This window comes from Idiotropiscis lumnitzeri, chromosome 1 (genome assembly GCF_059441095.1).
Source record: "Idiotropiscis lumnitzeri isolate Australia: NSW breed Sydney's pygmy pipehorse chromosome 1, RoL_Ilum_1.0, whole genome shotgun sequence".
NCBI classification, from domain to species: Eukaryota; Metazoa; Chordata; class Actinopteri; order Syngnathiformes; family Syngnathidae; genus Idiotropiscis; species Idiotropiscis lumnitzeri.
This window is the reverse complement of record NC_142391.1, coordinates 23,084,868-23,103,764: the sequence shown is the minus strand read 5'-3', so window position 1 is coordinate 23,103,764 and position 18,897 is coordinate 23,084,868. Positions and strand designations below refer to the sequence as shown.

Below are 18,897 nucleotides of genomic sequence, written 5' to 3'. Positions count from 1 at the left end.
GATCAAAACAAAAACGCTAAATGTTTCCGAAAACACATTGCAGCTGGTACGTGACCTAGAAGAAGAAACCATGCCTTTTTTTTTGGTTTGTCAAAATCTCCTGTATCTTACTGTGAGTGTGGCTGTTTTTCTTACAGAATGTTACTGAGAAATAAAAGATAAATTGAAAAAATACCAATCAATCAAAAAGATTTCCTTTTTTGAATGTTCCACCACTACACACTTGAACAAGCAAGATGTGCCTGACGCGCTAGCTTGGCTGTCGTTTTGTTGCCTTGAGTAGAAAGTCACTGAAAAAAAAAAAATTTTGAACTATCCCAAACATGTCTTGTTTGGTTGGGAAGTCATAGTGGAAGTGTTTGGCAGCGAGCAAAGGCAATATTGCTTGCACTTTTTCGCCTGGCTGATTTTCAATAAGACCCATCAACAGTGACCTTGACCAATGCTTAAAATGAAATCTTGTGCATATGCCACCTGTCCACAAAGTTTGGGTGAAATCTGTCGTCGTTTTGGCGTTGCATGAACAAGTGCTCTTAATAATCCTCAAACGTAGACTGAACCAAACTCATTTTCTCCAGCTATAATTTTTTTGTGAAAAATCCACCTTGTAGTTATTGCATAATCCAGTTAACAAACGGCCATTAAAATAAAAAAAATAAAAAAAGCCGAAACCCATATGATCCTAAACACTTGTGTTTGGTGCAAAAGACAATTAAAGTTCAAGGCCATACTATCTGCTTGTTGTGCCAAATGTTTGCAACAAAAGTGGTCCGGACTGTAACAGGGAAAAAAATGCCAATGCGCCAGTGTTCAAAGTTCCATGGAACTCAGTCATGCAATCTTTTTTTTATTGGGTGTAATCTTGCTTCGAAAAACAAACCAAAATAAATAACAATCCGGCAGACTTTTGGTAAAGACTGTACAATCGTTGACTTGTAATGGTCCCCTAAAACATTAACCACAGAGCCAAGATGTTTTTGAAGAAACCAATCGTGTTGTTTTGCGTGACAAACCCAAACAAGTGGCAATCAAAACAAACAAACAAAACGCGGTTCACTATCAAGGCCAAACAGTATTTCAGTGAAATGGAAAAACAATGGTCGCATATGCAAATGCTTCAATGTTGTTTTTGTTTGTAAAATCCTGCAAACGGCAAAAACGGCAAATAATGAAAAAAAAATAAATATATTTGAACAACTCTTGACCATAACAGCAAAAAATGAAAAAAAAATGCAAATATTAATCAACTCGTCTTCAACATGTTGTGGAAATGAGTCCCACCAACAAACAAGCGGTGATCAAAATGACACCCTTTTTCACTTTTGGACCTGGTGGAGGTAAGATATTCTGTCGCTTCTACTGCAAGATGTGGAATTTATTTTGGGCATTAACATTGCCATCGGTGAATGTTCTAAAAATCGCTGATTTTAGTTTCAGATTTCGTAGTGACGTGCGACATCAATAAGGAAATGACCACATCAAGAGCTTTTCTTCTCTTTCGTAAAGCGCAACATTAAGTTCCCCCTTCCTTTTAGGAGCAATGCAGACAATTTAGTTTATGAGCTTCAAAAAAAACATTGCGAGACAGAATTTGGGATGTACGAAAAAAAACAGCCTGCATCTACAATTATAGGTGTCTTGCGATGTTAGCTGCTGGCCCTAAAATAGTTTTAAATTGAGCGCTGAATTTAGTGAGTAGGCTCACTATATGAATCGACTCTTAGAGCAGAACTTGCCTTCACTTTTGGAGCTGTTGCAATTTGCTTAAAAAGAAAATGATTTATCTTCCCCGACTTGAACATTTGTGTCATTCTGGCAGGTTCCAGCGTGCCGGCAAATGAGCCAACGACACTCGAAGTCGTCATTTCAGTTTCTGCTTCGCAAGATGATGGGTTGCCACTGGCAACCGCCAAGGAGCACAAGTCCGTCAGGAGGGGAAACGAATCAGACAGCGACTTTGAGTCCGACCCGCCTTCGCTTAAAAGCAGCGAAGAGGAGGAGGAGGAGGAGGAAGAACCAGAGGAGCTTGAGGAGGATGAAGGCCCAATCAGCGAACACGGCGAGGACACAGAGCCGGAGAATTTGGGCCAGCGACCGCTCCTGATGGAGTCTGAAGAAGACGGCGAGGACGATGACAAGCGTAGCTTAGACTCTGACGACAAGGTGAAGAATCTCTCCAAGAAGGAAGGTACTACCAGACAAAGTCAAGGTCAGTCCGATCCAGTTCTGATGGACCCTCAGGACTCCCTCACCTCAGTAGACATCTTTGGTGCTGTTCCCTTCCTTGGTGGAGACTCCGTCGTGGGAGATATCTTTGCCAAAGCACCTTTCCGGCAAGTGAGCCTTGAACAGCCACCGGCTGATGATTTTGACGTCTTCACCAAAGCGCCATTCAATCGTAATCTCTCCAAGAATGCCAGCGGCCAGACACCACCCGTTTCCCCCGAAGGCGTTGACATCTTCGGCTTCAGCCCCTTCCACCCAGGCGCTCCGTTTCCTACCACGTCCAGGAGCGCCGAGGACATTTTTCGACCATGCACAGAGGATTCACCACGGCAACAGAGGCTGAAGCAGCGCAGCCTCCAGAAACTGTCGTCGCGCCAAAGGAAAACTAAACAGGACGCAACCGGGACGGGTGGCGGAAAGAGGCACCACGGAACCCCCACGGGCGGAAGGAAAACTGGAAAACCTTCCAAACCCGCTTTCCGTACTCCAGAACGGGTCCGCAGACACAAAAAAGTTGGCCGGCGTGACTCACAGAGTAGCAACGAGTTTCTAAGTGATTCGAAGGAGAACATCAGTGTGGATGTCACCATCGCAGAAGGTAAGGACAACAGTGCCCAACTCCAAAAGGACGAGATTCTGGATCCCTTCGGAGCCAAGCCTTTCCACCCACAGGATGGAGGGCGGAACGGAGGCAGCTACCCGGGCGGCCTCCCCGAAAGCAAGAGCGACCTGGGGACCTCCTGGGCGGCGGCTCTTCACGAGGATTGCAACGTCACAGACGATTTTGGGGCGGTGCCGTTCACGGAGGTGGTGGTCCCTGGTGGACCTCAACAGCATCCGGTAGAACTCGACCCGTTTGGTGCCGCACCTTTTCCATCCAAACAGTGACTCGCATGTCTTCCATTATGACCGGTTGCTGTCACGTAGCCCATGACATTTTTGTTCAGTCATGAAGCAGACAGTCTGGCTTTTAAAGACCACTTACATCCTGTGGAAGGACATTGGAGTCCACGTAGCTGTTTTTATGCTGCATTGTTGGCACAGACTGTGATTTGTTTATGTGCAACCACTTACAACTCATGTTTATTTTATTTAAAAAGCGGCACTGCGACACTCCGAGACTCTGATCTGATAAGTCAAACTACGTACTGGATCTTCTTGGGCTGACATCCTTTGTTGTAGTCCAAAAACATTGGCAACCGGACAGACTGTGATTTCTAATGAACATTATTTAAATGTATTTAGCAACCAGAACGTGAGACAATAACCTAGGCCAGGGGTTCTTATGCTTAGCCCCAATTGGACTTTGTTAGCCTAACGGTCCAGGGGTGTCAAACTCCAGTCCTCGAGGGCCGGTGTCCTGCATGTTTTCCATCTCTCCCAGCTGCAACCCACCTGATTCAAATGAGCAGGATACTTATCAGGCTTCTTCAGAGCTTGCTGATGAGCTGATCATTTGAATCAGGTGGGTTGCAGCCGGGAGAGATTGAAAGCATGCAGGAAAGTGGCCCTCCAGGACTGGATCTTGACACCCCTGTACCCTTTGTTAGAAAACCGACAGTAGCAAGTGGCACCTTGACACTCTGACCAGAGGACGGTTGGAACTCCCAGGTAGTTCTCTAAAACCACAGACTGAAGTATTTTTGGCAAGGGTTCTTTTACAATACTCAAAAACATGAGCAACCCTCCAACTGTGATTTCTAATGTGCGACTGTTCCACTGGTACTGCTCTGCTCTGACCGACCAGTATGTTTTTATTTAGAAAGTAGCACCCTAACACTCTGACCCGAGGATGCAGGACTGCCAAGATTAATTTAGTCCCCTTTTAGGTTGAGGTATAAAGGCCTCTCAGAACAAGGTAGATCTAGAGAACTCCCAGGTGCCACCTGTGGGAAGTCCTGATGTCCAGGGCCCCACCAGTCAAGTCCTGGGTAGCTCTTGATGGGAAACCTGTAAAACCAAGGAGAGAACTGAAGCAGTAGCAAAGTCGGCAAGACCTCTTGACGCCTATAAGATTCTCTGTTAGACTTGACTCCCTGTAAATGAAACAGACTTGTGAACCGTCGCCACTAGGAAGTCCTGGTCTACACTTCACAGGAACCATGGGCACTAAAGAGAAGTTGGGGTGCCTCACACCACTGGCACCAGAGAAAATGCAGACTTCCATCGTGCATTTTTAGCCCTCCCCCACTTCCAGGAAGTTTCCTTCACGTCGAGAAGTGTGGCGGAACCGCTTACCACCAGGAGGTGACCCACTCCTGCACAAGTCTTCCTGAGCCCCCTTTTTTTCTGGGTGGGTTGGTTTGGATCAACCAACACTGCCGACACCCCTTAAATCTCGTTGAGGAACTCTGGAGTTCGCATATCATTTTAGCTGTTTTTATGCTGCAGAAGCGACCTTCTCCAAACTGTGATTTCTATTGTGTGACTGTTCTGCACACTTTTTTAGTTTTTTAAATCTCAGTGGTACCTTGACTTATGAGTGCCCCAACATTTTTCTAGTTAAAAGCCATAGCTTAGTCATTTTTTGGTTTACTTTGTGTGGCATGCCAAAATTCAAGGTACTGTCATGCCCTCAAAAGCAGCGCGACCATTCATTGAGCGTTTCGTACCAACCAGACTCGTAAGGCAAGGTACCACTAGTATTTTGCACCGCAAAGCCTTATTAGCCATTCTATACGGGAGCGCCTTTGCTGCACAGTACCTCGGGAAAGCCTCGTTAACCACTTTTTTTCCTCTCTTGAGCGTTTTCACCAGATTCTCTTCCTATGCATGTCACTAATGTGGACCAGAAGGGATTGTTTTTGTTGTTCCTGAACAGTGGTGATTTTTTTTTTTTTTTTTTTGTATTTGGACAGATTTTCTGCAACCGCTCTTCTCACAAGTGCTCTCTTTTGATTGTAAAACACAATCCTATATTTTTAGGCTGTTTTTTTTATTATGTATGGAAAATGCTTGAGTTCAAATATATTATTTGAGAAATGTGACAGAAATTGGTTTTTTTTCCCCATCACAACTATTCAACTCACTTTTTATTGGAAGTTGCACAGTAATTTCCTGAAATTACTTTTTGAAAGTGTTCTCTTAATAGTGTAGCAAATTCTAATGCAAATTGTTTACTCTAAATACGTAAACCATGAACATAGTGCATGGCCCCCGTGGCACTGGAGACAACTAAGAGCTACAATAGACGAGTCCAGCATTGTCTAGTACGATAATAGCCCAGACTTGGGCAAACTACGGACTTTTTTAGAGGGCCAAAATCATTTCTTATTGTCCCTGCAATGCCAACGTTTCCCCAACAGATGGTGCACTGGCAGACATTTTTCTCATGCTGGGTTGGAATTCATCAGCGGCAGGTGTGTTCTTGAAAAACAACTGCACAAGGAGCGAAGATAACGCCAATACAATTATTTCTTGGTTCCTTGTATTTATTGCAAAGAAATTTGCTTCACACCACCAGGCTGTAATATTAATTACTTTGCATTATTTATTAATTGTGAAACGTTAAACCTTTTATTTTTACTCCATCTTCTGGCTCATTTGGTATAAATTATTTTTTTTTTTGTTATTACTCCAATTGTATACTGCAAAAAATAATAGTCAATTGATTTTTTTATTTTTGGAGGTAAAATAAATGAACATTTATTACTAAAACAAAAGTTCTGAGACAAGGGGTTTTTGATCATGAAGAGGAAAAGGTGAGGAGAGAACTTGTATGAACAGGTGTGTAAACTGCATCTGGCACAAAATAATACCTAATGAGAGCTATTTTGCAAATTTGAAAGGCGCAGTCCTCAGTTCACTGTCAGTAAATCAGGTAGTTCATTTATTCGCTTGTTTGCTGTGCTCTGATGTTTGCACGCTCCACACAACGCTTTAGTATAGTTGGCCCAAACACTCGATCCAAATGTTTCTGGCTCGGCCCCTGTCAAATTTTCTATCCCAATGTGGCCCACAAGTCAAAAAGGTTGCCCACCGCTGTGCTAGGACCTACTATCATTTGTCAAGTCATTTATGGTTTTAATCTCTCATACGCTAGCCTAGTCTGTCATAATCTAAAACAGCGTAGGATAGTCCAGTGAAGTTTAGACACACCATGGGATCGTCTTGATGTCTCTACTCTACCTGTCCCTGTATATTGCAGTCTATTCCGCTCTAGCACAGTCATAGACATAGCTTAGTCTAGGACAGGTTTGTTTTTCATGTATAATGGCCCTATAAAAAGAGCATCTCTCAAACATTCCAACATAAATGTCCATCTAAAAAAAACCTACACATACTTTCCAAATCTGCAAAAAGTCTACAACACAAACAAAATACAAACATTCACTGTCTCCCTGCTTGTTCCCGTTTACTCCAGTGTTCACGCCCAGTGTGCTCACTACGTTTCTCAGTTCTTTTGTTCGTTTGCTAACAAAGACATGATTACAATTCACATCCACTGTTTGTTCTGAAGCAAACTTGCTGGCAAATTCTGTTGTGTGCAATCAGCAGCGACCTTTTCTTTTGATATTTTGGAGATGATGTCCTCAATTACCATACAAAGAAGTTGCCGAGCGCTACATGATGATTGGCAAGCATGTGAAATGCGAACATGATGTAGTGGCGATTGTCTCTTCTCCTTAACCGGCTGGCTCTGCAGCATCAGTAGTGCATACTGGAGAGAAAGACAAGAGAAAAAAAACATTCGAGCTTAGAAGAATTTACAATCTCGTGCAGAATTAGTCCTGTCTCGGACTGTCTAGTTCAGACAAAGTTGGGATAGTTTTGTTGGATTTGGTTGAGTCTGTTGTGGTGTACTCCAGTTGCGCATAGTCGCGTATAGAAATAGTCAAGGTTAGACGAGAATGGAACGGTGGCATCCCACTGAGCTGTGGTCTGCAATTGTATGCGTAAGAAGTTAATGTTTTTTTTGTTTTTTGGCAGGGTTCGCTGACAATTGTAATCATCTCAAACTGTTTTTCTTTTCGCCCAAAAAATTTGAAATGTTCAAAATTTGATGAGTACAAGAAAAACTGGGCAATTTTTAAAATTGAATGTCTGGCGAACGTCTTTGCAATAATGAACAAACTGTAACAAAAAAAAAGATTCGCTGCATGGGCACACAATGGCAAACCTTCACCACTCGGTAAGATGCGGGCTGAAGCCTCTTTTGGATTGAACTGAATACAATCTGCTTAACTCGGCTTAACTGTTTTTGTGCTTTTGATGGTCTTCATTATTAATTTGTTTTACATTTTGTTGCTGTTTGACTTACTTTTGCTCCATGTACAACACTTCATATAAAGCCGTGGTTGTCTTAAAGTGCTTTATGGCCGAGTGGTCTAAGGCGCCGCGTTCAGGACCCAGTCTCCCCAGGAGACCTGGGTTCGAATCTCGAATTTCCCCATTGTGGGACTAATAAAGGGAATATTATTATTATTATTATTATTAAAGGAAGTTGAGTTGAGCTGAGCTGGGCAGAACAACACGATGATACTCTAGTCGTTGGACAGTTTAGCACAGTCTAGTCTAAGGGACAGTAGTCTAATCGTATATGATTGTCTGCTCTAGTCCAGTCAACTTGAGTCTATTCGGGCAAGATTGTCAATTTTGTTACGTCTTCAGTTGTATTATTGTTCATTTTAAAAGTTTCCTATGTTCTGTAATGCACTTGTGAAAGCGCTCTATAAATATAGATATATTGTGTGGTCATAGACTAGTCTAGCATAGTCTAGTCTTAGGCACTCTGGTTGAGTTTATTGTTATCTAGTCGATATATTGCAACCTTTTATTGTCATAAATTGGCATAGTCAACTAGATTTTCCGCAGTCTAGTTCACTGTAGGGTAGTCTCGTCCACGTCTTTGGTTGACTATCGACAATCTAGTCAGGTAGAGTGGAGTAAGTCTGGTGTTGCAGATATATTCTTACAATGAATATAAGGAGTGTACTGTAGTTGTCTTCCATGTAGGCTAGGAGTGCGCAGTGGTGTCAACGACGTCGGCGGGGCAGGGTTGGCTGTGTCTGTAGGCCATGATGAAACAGGAAGACTGGTGCCACCAGTAGAACATGAGCAGCAGCAGCACGTGCCACAGTTGGTGGCTTGAGCCCACGTAGTTCAGCTGGCCTGAAATAACACATAAGATTAAATTAACGGCAAAAACTCACATGTGGAGTTGCGTGATTTTCATTGCACAGTAACCAACTGATGAATGAGTTGGGATTGCGGTGGCTGACCTGGGAAGTACCGTTCGGGCACTTTGGAGACGTAAAAGACGAGCGCCAATGCCGCCATCAAATACATGACCAGCACGCGGGGGATGAACGCCTGAGGGAGACGAGCAAATATGATGATAATTATTTTAAAGGACGGGATAAATAAAATGGAAGTCCAAACTCATGCGTGGACTCACTTGCACAAGTTCTGAGGAGAAGCCGCCAGCATCGCAGACCCAGTGTACAACAGGCACCAGGCCGCTGGATGCCAGCGCACAGAAGGCCAGCCAGCGAGGGCGGCGCCACTGCTTGCTCAAGAAGTTGGGGTGGATGTGAGCCAGGAACACGGCCAGGATCATGGCCAGTACCGCCACCAGGTACACCTGACGCCAGTACTGACACACACACATGCGCACGCAAACTCCTTTTCAGAAGGGTTTGGTGTTTAATGCAAAAAACAGCTAATTATAGTCCTTGAAATCAGGGGGGATTTTTGTTGTAAAATAAAGAGGAAAAATATTTGCCGAATCATTTTATTGTAAAAGCAAAAATGTGAGAATTTGTCATTTATCATAAACATGTTTGTTTTTTTTATCTATAAATTTAAAACAACCAATGTGTTTGATATGAAAACATTTCCTAAAAGATTTTAGTCAATTTTATCAAAATAAGCAACAGAAATTGCATGTATTTTGGGGGCTTTCTTGTAAGAAAAATAAGCAGAATAAGGTTTGTTTTGACTCAAATATGTCAAAAATTGTTTTAATCACCAACAAGCTCCTTTCTGTGGTGGTATACTCACATTATTGCAGTAGAAAGCATAGAAAACGGCGGGCACGTAGCAGCCCAGGATGCCCACTGACACGCCGGCGTAGTCGAGAGCCATCCAGCGCCGGCTGGTCTTCTCCGAGCGGTGGCAGCAAAACACGTGGTAGCCCGCCGAGCATAGCAGACACAGCTGCACGCACACAAGTGACGGGTTAAATTTTGACACCATCTTGGAGCAATTAGGGGTGTTTTCATGGAGCATAAAAAGTGAAGTGACTCATTTTCTTTTTCAGCAAATAAGAGGGTAAGCACAAAAAAATAATAAGTAAAAAATAGGTGATTTGGAAACTAGGCGGGGGGGGGGGGGGGGGGGCGTGTACCTGAAAGCAGAACAGTCCCACGGAGTAGATGACGTAGTCCTCGCGTGAGACTCCCAGCTGGGGCAGGACTTGTGCCATGTGGTACACGGCCAGGAAGAAGAAGAACAGGAAGCCCAGCAGGTGAGTCCAGATGTTCACTGACTCGTTGGAAAGGATGAACAGGCTGATGGATGGACATACGGCACTCATGTCAACAAACCAGGTCTCGACGCCAAGCAACTGCATGACAGATTAACTAGCTACTTACCTAATGACTAACCAAAAGACTTGGTTCTGCGGATTAACTAGTGGAATCACAACCTTACTATCAAACTACGTTACTAGATGATATTAACTAGCTGAAGGACTAACTCGATAACCCACTGCCAAACTAACATACTGTACAAACAAACCATCTCAATTAGCAGTCTTTTAGCTGTGTAAGTTTCTGACCGGCAAACCAAACACTGGACAGACTATCAAGTAACTGTCTGAAAAATTTGCAGTCCAAATAATTAGCCTTATGCGGATGAACCAACTAGTTGACTGAAGAAAGTAGTTATAACCCACTGTTCTGAAATAACGAGCTGACTAATTAGCAGTCTCACTAGACTAGCAGAAAAATTCTGAGCTAGCTAATAATTTGCTGTCTAATTATCCAACTAGCTGACAAAGTACCCACCAAGTTATGTATGCAAACGTGTAATTATTTTACAATTCACCAACAAGCTGACTAGCATCTAATTAACAATTGAAGCTAGCAAAGAAAGTAGCGCTTAAGGGCGTATTAGCCGTATAACCAGCAAATCCGCTAACCTGTTTAAATCAGTTGTCTAACTATTTGACTGGTGAGCTGAGTGACTCATTAATAGTCCAACTAGCTGACAATGTAACTAACTTACCAACACGCCCTCCCCACTCTGGGGTCAAGCACTTCCCCTAGCCGCCACATACCTTTTGATACAGAGCCTAGAGGGCAGGTAGGCCCGGTATCCGTCTGTGATGTAAGGGTTCTCACGCAGGTACCCTGGGATCTGCTCGTAGGTGTACAGGCGGATGCCGCGGGGTACCAGCACCGGCCAGTACTGGTAGCCCCCCAGCTCAATGTAGTGGGTGGTCTGGGCGCCCTTTTGAGGCATGGTGGCATTGGAGGGCGCTTTCTTCACACCTGAGGAGGAGCCACAAGAAAATAAAAAATGTCAGAAAATAAATATTGACATTCCTGAATTCTAATCATCATTTTTGTGGTGTCATAATTCGAACTTGTTCAGCACTTGTACTTTTTGAGTGTGATTTAAGTACATGTACTTCTACTTGAGTACACAGCATGTGTACATTTGGCATATCTGTTCAAAAATGAAGATCAGGTCTACCTGCGTGAGAAGTTCAATTTAAAAAAAATCCCCAAAGAGCACCAGTTTAACAACTGCTGACTACGCGTGTATAAGCCGCCAGTGACGACAATAATCGTCATTCAAACGACATTACATTTGCGAACAACTCGGTGACGAATACTTCCAAAGATACAATTTATCGTCAACTCACATTAATGAAAATATCTGTTAAAACAAACTTCCATGATCGCAAAGTAAATGTGCACGAATCTCCAACCAAGTTAGGCGACGAATGGTTTTTATTTGGGAATGTTACAACAACCTACGCAAGAAGGGAGCTAATTGTCGACTAGTTCCGCCAACAAAATTGGAGATTAACTCACCTTTTAACTTGGCATATGTACACTTTGTTCTATTTGGGGTTTTATAAACCCCGCTGTACATTTAAAACGAAAATAGTCGAACTGTAACTTAAATTCCAGAGCCGCGACGTTCAACGAGCAGCCCCATCTTCCAAGTCAGCACTGACGTCATCAGCAAAAGGACCTACCCCGCCTCCACAAGACAGGGGCGTCCTAAGAGTGCCTGACTAAAAAACACACACACATTAAAAAACGATCATTACAGTAAATCCGTTAATTGTTTTATTCCTCGTCACGAGAGTTGCATTTGTGTTTAAGGAAAACAATGACGAGCAAAAGAAAAAAGAAGCACAGCTGCGTCCTAAAAGTGCCTGCATGAAAATACAAAAAAAAAAACTATCAGTAAAGTAAATCTGTTGTTTTATTCCCCGTTATGTGCGTTGCATTTGTGTATGATAATACAAACAAAATTTTGGAACCAAGAAAAGAACCTAAATACAAAAAGGGGTGTACTGATTTTTTAAAAAACTTGTTTTCATTTATTTGTTTGTTTATTTTACGATTAACAATTTCAACAACACACTCTTAAATGTTAACACTTTAAAAATATACTTTTTTGATTTGCGGAATGAAATTAAAATTAGAGCTTTAAGAATTTCCAGCGTAAAATACACGCAAGCTTAAATAGAGAGAAAATACATTTAAACTATTTTTGAGTGAAACTTGAAAAATCAACTTCGCTTCATTGTAATGAGAGTCATTGGAAGGAGATTTAGTTAGTTTGTTGTGCTAACTAGTCCGCCACCGTGCCGCCCTGGAAGAATCAAATTTAATATACGTATTTTTCCATGTTTTCCCCCTGCTAGCAGAATAATGAAATGAGAGCTGACTTGCTAATTAAATATCTACATGTAATTATAGGTGACCTACGAAGTAACCAGCTTGATAGGCAACTAATTTACTATGTAGATAAGTCACTATCTGACTATCTAGGTAACTTTATCTGTCTTGCCTGCTAAAACTACCTGAACTGAACTGGACTAAGTCATGTAAATTTGGGGGTTGTCAGCAGTGATATTGCAATGAGAATGGAACGTCAGTTGAAAGCTTCCCTCGGGAGAAGAGAAGAGTCTTTCCTCACACTGCGTTTACACCTCCCCTCCATTAAGCATCTTGCGATGGAGTGTTGTTCATTATCACATCTAATTCACCTCTCAGCACTCACGAGTTGACAAAGTGAAGACGTACTCACTGCATGAGCTCACAGGGACAGACACAGCTTTTCATCAAGCTAAGTTTATACACAATACAATACCACTTTATTTATATAGCGCATTTCACAAGCGCTGGAGCTGTAACAAAGCGCTTTCCATATGGTGTCATATGAATTAGCAGGAAATTAGAACACAAATTAAGACACATTTACAGTAGATACCAGAAGAAGAGCAGAACAGCTACAGTCTCATGTTGAGTTGAAAGCTAAAGAATAAAAATGTGTCTTCAAACGAGTGGACAGAGAGGGGGCTTGCGTAACATTCAATGGGAGGTCGTTTCAGAATCAGAAATCCCTTTATTGTCATTGTACTCAAGTGTGCAACGAGATTAGAGAGCTCCTCTCTCCAGTGCAATACAACAATAATTCAGTTAAATATATAAATTAGATAAATAAGAGAATAGTTAGTGCAATGGAAAATAATACTGATAGGGAAGGACCGGCAACAGAAAAGGCGAGATCCCCCCCTGAGGTTGCGCTTAGTCCTCGGCACCTGCAGCAGCATTTGGTCCTCAGACCTGAGACAGCCGACAGATGCGTTGGGGAGGAGGAGCTAAGAGAGGTACATTTAAAGACTTGAACTCGAACAGAAGTATCTTAAAGCGAAATCGAAAGTGCACTGGGAGCCAGTGAAGAGAGGTCAAGATTGTGGTGATGTGATCCATCTCCTGAGCTCCAGTGTAAAGACGTAAACTAACTAATTTAATAAATAACGAGCTAAATAAATGAAAACAGTAACTCGCACGTCATCATGTGAGCATCAAGTGAAAAAAGATTCTGGCAGTTTTGGCAGCCTCTACTGGCCACATGAGGCAGTGCAGCATTGCGTGTTTTAAACTGAGTATCAATGCTCGGTTTCTTAACATTGTTATAATGATCTTAAGGTCGGAGCCCCATCCAACCCGTTCAGTTGACACCTCATCCCTATTCAGCGTCCACCTTTGTCCCGCTTCTTTCCACCTTTCGTTTCTGTCATCCATTCTGCTACTGGAGGGTGTAATTGCGCGCAAAGGCAGCGTGTAATGGAACATGAAATGGAAGCCGTTCTCCCCCCAATGTTTCTCGTAAAAATCTGGAAGTGATGACAAAATATGGCACGTGCGACGATCACGCCGGAAGCATGCAAGCGCATCGCGGCGAAATGATAGGGAAGAGGTGTGACATTACATTACATCTCCATGAGGCTTGACAACATTTACTCGCTATGCTAACATCAAGACGCTAGCTTGATTTACGCCGGACATTTGACCATGACGTCACACATTCTTCCGGTCAGCAAATGCCCAAGCGATGTCAAGGTCCAATCTCAATACCCACACTAAACCCTACGGTCCTCACTGAAGTGCACGTAGTGTTCAAGAGCACAGGTTACGAGCTTGGGAAAATTTCAGAATTGGGACAGTGCGTGTTGTCTCTTTGGCTTATGCCTCTACATCATCAAACATGGTTGTTGTTTTGGCAATTTTGTTGCTTAAAATAATTTTCAACCTTTAGTAAAATATTAAAAAAGTAACAATTTGGGCTCGGACTTCCCGTCGATGTCAGCTATGATTCCATTACTTGTATTGTATCGCAAACTATTTTTCCCGTCCCTGCACAATCTCTGGCGTGTGAGCAGGAGATCGCAAAGAGAAAGCGTACAGCAAATAAATAAAAGTAAATCAAAGTACGAAGGTGACTTCAAAAAGATGAAATTCAACAAACACAAATTATAAAGTATTTAATCATTCTATATTTACTCTTGAAAATATTTTTTCATCTGCACAGGCAAAGGAAGTTGACCGAACGTCATCAGTTTCCTGCAATTTTGGTCAACACCGCAATGAATTGTGGAAATTATGATTCAGACAAATACGGGTTCATCTGAAGCGTGGAACAAGGGCAAGTGTGAAAAAAATGCCTTCCACAAATCCAATGAGAGAGGCTTGGTTCTTGAAAAAATACATTTACAGTGGATTCATTTTGATTTTGAGGAAATGAAAAAAAAAAAAAAAAGAAACAACTTCTTTTTTTAAGTCTGACTTCAAAATATATCTGTTAGATAGCTAATTAGGAAAAAAATATTTATTGTTTTAATGTTGTAATGATAGCAGCGGTTAACTTCATTTAACTTCTTGATGACAGTTATTAATGCAAAGAGTTTTTTTTATTGCCTTTACATCAATGAAAACATTTGCCATGAGCGTGCCTTGTTTGAGAGGAGAATAGGCCATTGGTTTGTTGGACACGTAACAATCACTAAAAGCTTTTTTCTTGGACTTATAAAAACGAAACATGGTCCCAATCTTCTTTGAAACAAGTGAAGAAAAGCAATCTGAGAGTCGTGTAACCCGGGCGGGGAAAGCGGATCACGACGCATATGCGCGTCTAAAGCTACGCTCTGTTCGCTAATAAATGTTCCGATAAAGTGTGCGCTTTTCTTGCTTTACACGTCCTCATCCCTGAGGGATTAGCCGCAAGTTTCTTTTTGTGTCCAGCTGCAAAAAGTGCAAGCGCTATAACGTTAATCTGCGCAAATCCCAGAGCTCTTGTCAAATTTGTTTTGCCGCTTTTTTCATGGACGGGGATTTACAAGCAACCAGATGTATTTCCTAAGACGGAGTCCAAAAGATGCTGCGCAGATTATTATGATTCCTAATGCTTTTCAATATTGTTGAACGGATGAAACTTTTACTGCCATAAAGGAATCAAAAATAAATAAAAAGGTACAAGGACACGCTAAGATGGAAAGAGCTCAGCCAGGCCAGATGCTACAAAAGGATTGACAACGTAAACAAAAGTATTGGGACAGCACACAGGAAGTGTGTGCGGATGCGTGTGACAATCGAGCATCTACAAGCGTCAAAGAAACTTTGACAAATGTATCGGGACACCTCCTGAAAGTGAAAGGTGATCGCATTAACAGTCACAGATAAATACGTACATGGGCAGAAGTATCGGGACATCTTCATGAAGCGTTATTGATGTTTGATCACCAGCATGGAGTTAACAATCATAAACAAACACACATATTGGCAAAAGTACTGGGACACCCACCTAAACGTTCTTCACAATAATATAAAAAGAGAGTTTGGATTAAAATAAATTTAAAAATTAAATAAATGCTTGCTATATATATAAATATAACAGCAACAATCATCAAAGACACGCATGGGCAAAAGTATTGGTGCACCTCACAGGAAATTGAAAGTCCTTGAGGTGGAGGGGGAAAAAAATGCATGCTTAAAAAACTAATTCAGACAAAAGTCTTGAGATACCTACAATGACAATGATTATCAAAGACAAATATGGACCAAAGTATCAGGACACCATGCTGGAAAGTGATTAAAAATAGTCAGGACACATATGGACAAAAAGTGTTTGGACAGCCATCTGAGAAGTGACGTAAAGTCATTAAGTGGGGGGGGGGTGTGTGTGACAGATCCCCAATATTAATATAAAATATGACATATCATAGACACATAGAGTAGTTTTTTTTACGTATTAGGAGACCACACAGGAAGGTACAATTTACAAACTGGCAATGATAGAAAAGGTTTGGGAAACCTACTGGAAGTGGAAAGTGAGTTACAGTAATAGTCAGACATGTACACTCGACAGACAAAAGTATTTCAGAATCCCACAGGTAGCAAAATTATTGCCAATAATATTCAAAGACACACACGACAGAGACACCAATGTTGACGATGCAAAGGTCCCCTTCGTAAGTTCTTGGTGAAGGTGTTATTCTCACAACCTTCTTTTTAGGAACACAAAATGTCTCCCACCACTTCTCCTTCTCGCGCTGTCGCCGCCATTTTGTGTCAAAGACACTTGCTGTGTAGACAAAGAGTGGAAGAAGTGTGCGTGGTGTGAGACAGTGGAGGGTGAGGGCGAAAGGTCTCGTCAGATGTCCAGTCTGTGCGGCGAGCAGACTGAAGACAACGAGCGAATGTGGCTCGGCGTAAACAACACGAGACGAGACAAAGCGTGAAGCCGCTGTGTGTCTTGCGGTCGTTTGAGGACATGCGGAGGACAGAGGCAGATGTCTGCTGGCCATACGTAAAGACGCTGACATGTCGTGTTAGCATCGCAAAAACAAGCTTCCTGGCGCTAACACCACTGGCTAGCTTAGCGCTGCTATGAGAATGCCCAAATAGCTCACAAAAATAAGACCAGACCTTGTGTTTTTGTCAATATCGACATGGTACGGGCAATTTTCTAAGCTCATGGTGCTCAGACTTTTTACACCAACTAGCGCCTCCCAAGAGAAGTTTCCAAATACCACCAGAACGATCGTTTAAAGAAAGACTTCATTAAAAATTTTCTTAAAATAAGCTCGATAATGGATGGATGTTCTTAGAATGTAAATTGTATTAAATTACTGATGAAACAACAACGTATCCTTAAGTTGACATGACATTCTGCACAGTTATGCCATGAACCATATTGAACTTCCTCAACACCAAATTTAACTTTTTTTTCGTCAAGTTAAATTTATTTGTATAGTCCTTAATCACAGAAAGTCTGAAAGGGCTTCACATAAAAACTCCAAATCTCATCTGGGGAAAAGTGAGAAACCTTGAGCAGGGATCAGACATGGGGGAAACCCCCCCCTTCCAGGATGATCAGGATATTATGATGCTTACACTTAAAAACAAAAAGAGGGCCTTTTATGTTATATAGTATATTATTTACTAATGGAATGACTTCTGCCCCAGAAAGCAAATGGAAAAATACATTTTTTTAATTATTGCAAATTTATTTTAGTAATAGTCACGTAAAACACAAAAGCCTCATGTTTGGGGGGGATTAAAAAACGTGCGTGCGTGACTCGCAGCAAGTGAGGGGCAGTTCCCTGGTCACCCAGCAGGTGTCACTGTTTACCTGCTTTGCACAGAACTCTGGCAAGCTATTGTTTTCATCATGTCATTTTTATTATAGTGCATTCATGGACTTTTCAAGAACTACCCGAGTCAAAATTTTAACCATTATGATTTTTTTTGTATGATGATACACTGATAAAAATGTGTTTTGCTTTCATTCTGTGTACATATTGTCGCATGTATTTATATGCATGTGCATAAGTATGGATGTATTTGTTACATTCATATTTTTAAATATACTTAAAGAGGGGTGTAGCATCCATTTGAAGTGATCAAATTTGTAAAGGAAATCAAACAAAACCTCTTTTCTTAAGAAAATGCTGATTAATAAATTACTTTTTGTCACACGTTTTCACATTTTACAAAGCAGAATAGGACAAAATCGAGCCACATTTATTGGACAAAACTCATTGGCATGCTTTAATGCTAATGTTAAATGCTAACAGCATCGGTGTCCATCATGTGACATTTGCACCTGTGAGAAATAAATCACATCCGCCCGCCTCCATTTACTGGACTCACTCATGTGAATTATTGCTAATGTGTTCCGAGCATCCATTTTGACATGTCTCCCCTCTCCCCTGCCAACTCCATTGTATGCTAGCGTGTGCTAGTTACCACAGAAGAAGAAGCAAGATGACAGTGCACTGCAGTGTTTAAAAATAATGCAAAGTGAGCACTCTTTTAAGTAGTGATGATTTATTAAGCATGAGTGCATTAGTGGATGCTAATAATTGACGTTACGTTTTAGCATTTAGGATTTGGTGATGATCAAAAATAGATGGCCTGGTGAATATTCTGCGATGTTTGGGGTGTCCAAACTTTTTTTGCATACAGAAAAATAGAAGAGCGCTTTCAAGTTCCTTCACCTTCTTTTTTAAACTTAAAACAATCCATCCATCCATTATCCTCGCCGCTTATCTCACTCGAGATTTAATTGAATTAAATTGTCATCATCACTCCAAATAAATCATCTGTTGCGGGGCATTCATTATGTTTAGCTTTCTTTCATTTGTTTTTCCTTTTCTTATATTTTAGCTTTTTGACTCCAGTAGCTTAAAAAATGATGCCTGTATGAAGCACCAACAATCATCAAATATTTCTCCAACAAAATGGATTTTGCAGGGCTATAATTCTGATTATTCAGATGACTAAATGCCATAAGGAGAGATTTCATTCTTGTTATTATTATCATGGCAAGTATTTCTTCACGGGGGTAGAGGATGCTTTAATTATTATCATTATTATTAATTCCAGCAACTTTTAGTTTCCTATTTAATCAACACTTATATTACAATTAATACACTAATCACTCTGCCTTTTGGGGATATTATATCTTTAGTAATAATAAATATTATCACGCAAACAAAATTGGATTTAGGAAGGCTTTAGTTATTATTATGTGGCAACCTCAATGCCGTTTTGGGATATTTCATAATTATTCTTGTTCCGGCAACTAAACTGCCTTTGGCTAAGGTGGGTTTAATTATTACTATGATGGCATCAAAGT

The 18,897-nt window shown here is 41.4% G+C and overlaps 2 protein-coding genes across 3 annotated transcripts in view; one reads left to right on the top strand and one right to left on the bottom strand.

Annotated features, from left to right (window-relative positions):
• Positions 1–5,245, top strand: part of bmp2k (BMP2 inducible kinase) — a 29,980-nt gene extending 24,735 nt beyond the window's left edge. For both annotated transcript variants that reach the window (XM_088290066.1, XM_088290058.1), the window contains exon 16: positions 1,820–5,245. In XM_088290066.1, coding sequence (XP_088146192.1) covers positions 1,820–3,114 — 1,295 coding nt within the window. In that variant the 3' untranslated portion in view covers positions 3,115–5,245. The remainder of the gene's footprint in view (positions 1–1,819) is intronic.
• Positions 5,246–5,823: 578 nt separating this feature from the next.
• On the bottom strand, positions 5,824–11,437 carry paqr3a (progestin and adipoQ receptor family member IIIa). Its single transcript, XM_088290082.1, has 8 exons — positions 11,271–11,437; positions 10,508–10,721; positions 9,575–9,737; positions 9,229–9,384; positions 8,624–8,821; positions 8,448–8,538; positions 8,142–8,337; positions 5,824–6,886 (listed from the first exon to the last, which is right to left on the bottom strand). The coding sequence occupies exons 1-7, from the start codon at positions 11,329–11,331 to the stop codon at positions 8,183–8,185; spliced, it is 1,038 nt and encodes a 345-aa protein (XP_088146208.1). The 5' UTR covers positions 11,332–11,437; the 3' UTR covers positions 5,824–6,886; positions 8,142–8,182.
• Positions 11,438–18,897: the final 7,460 nt, after the last annotated feature.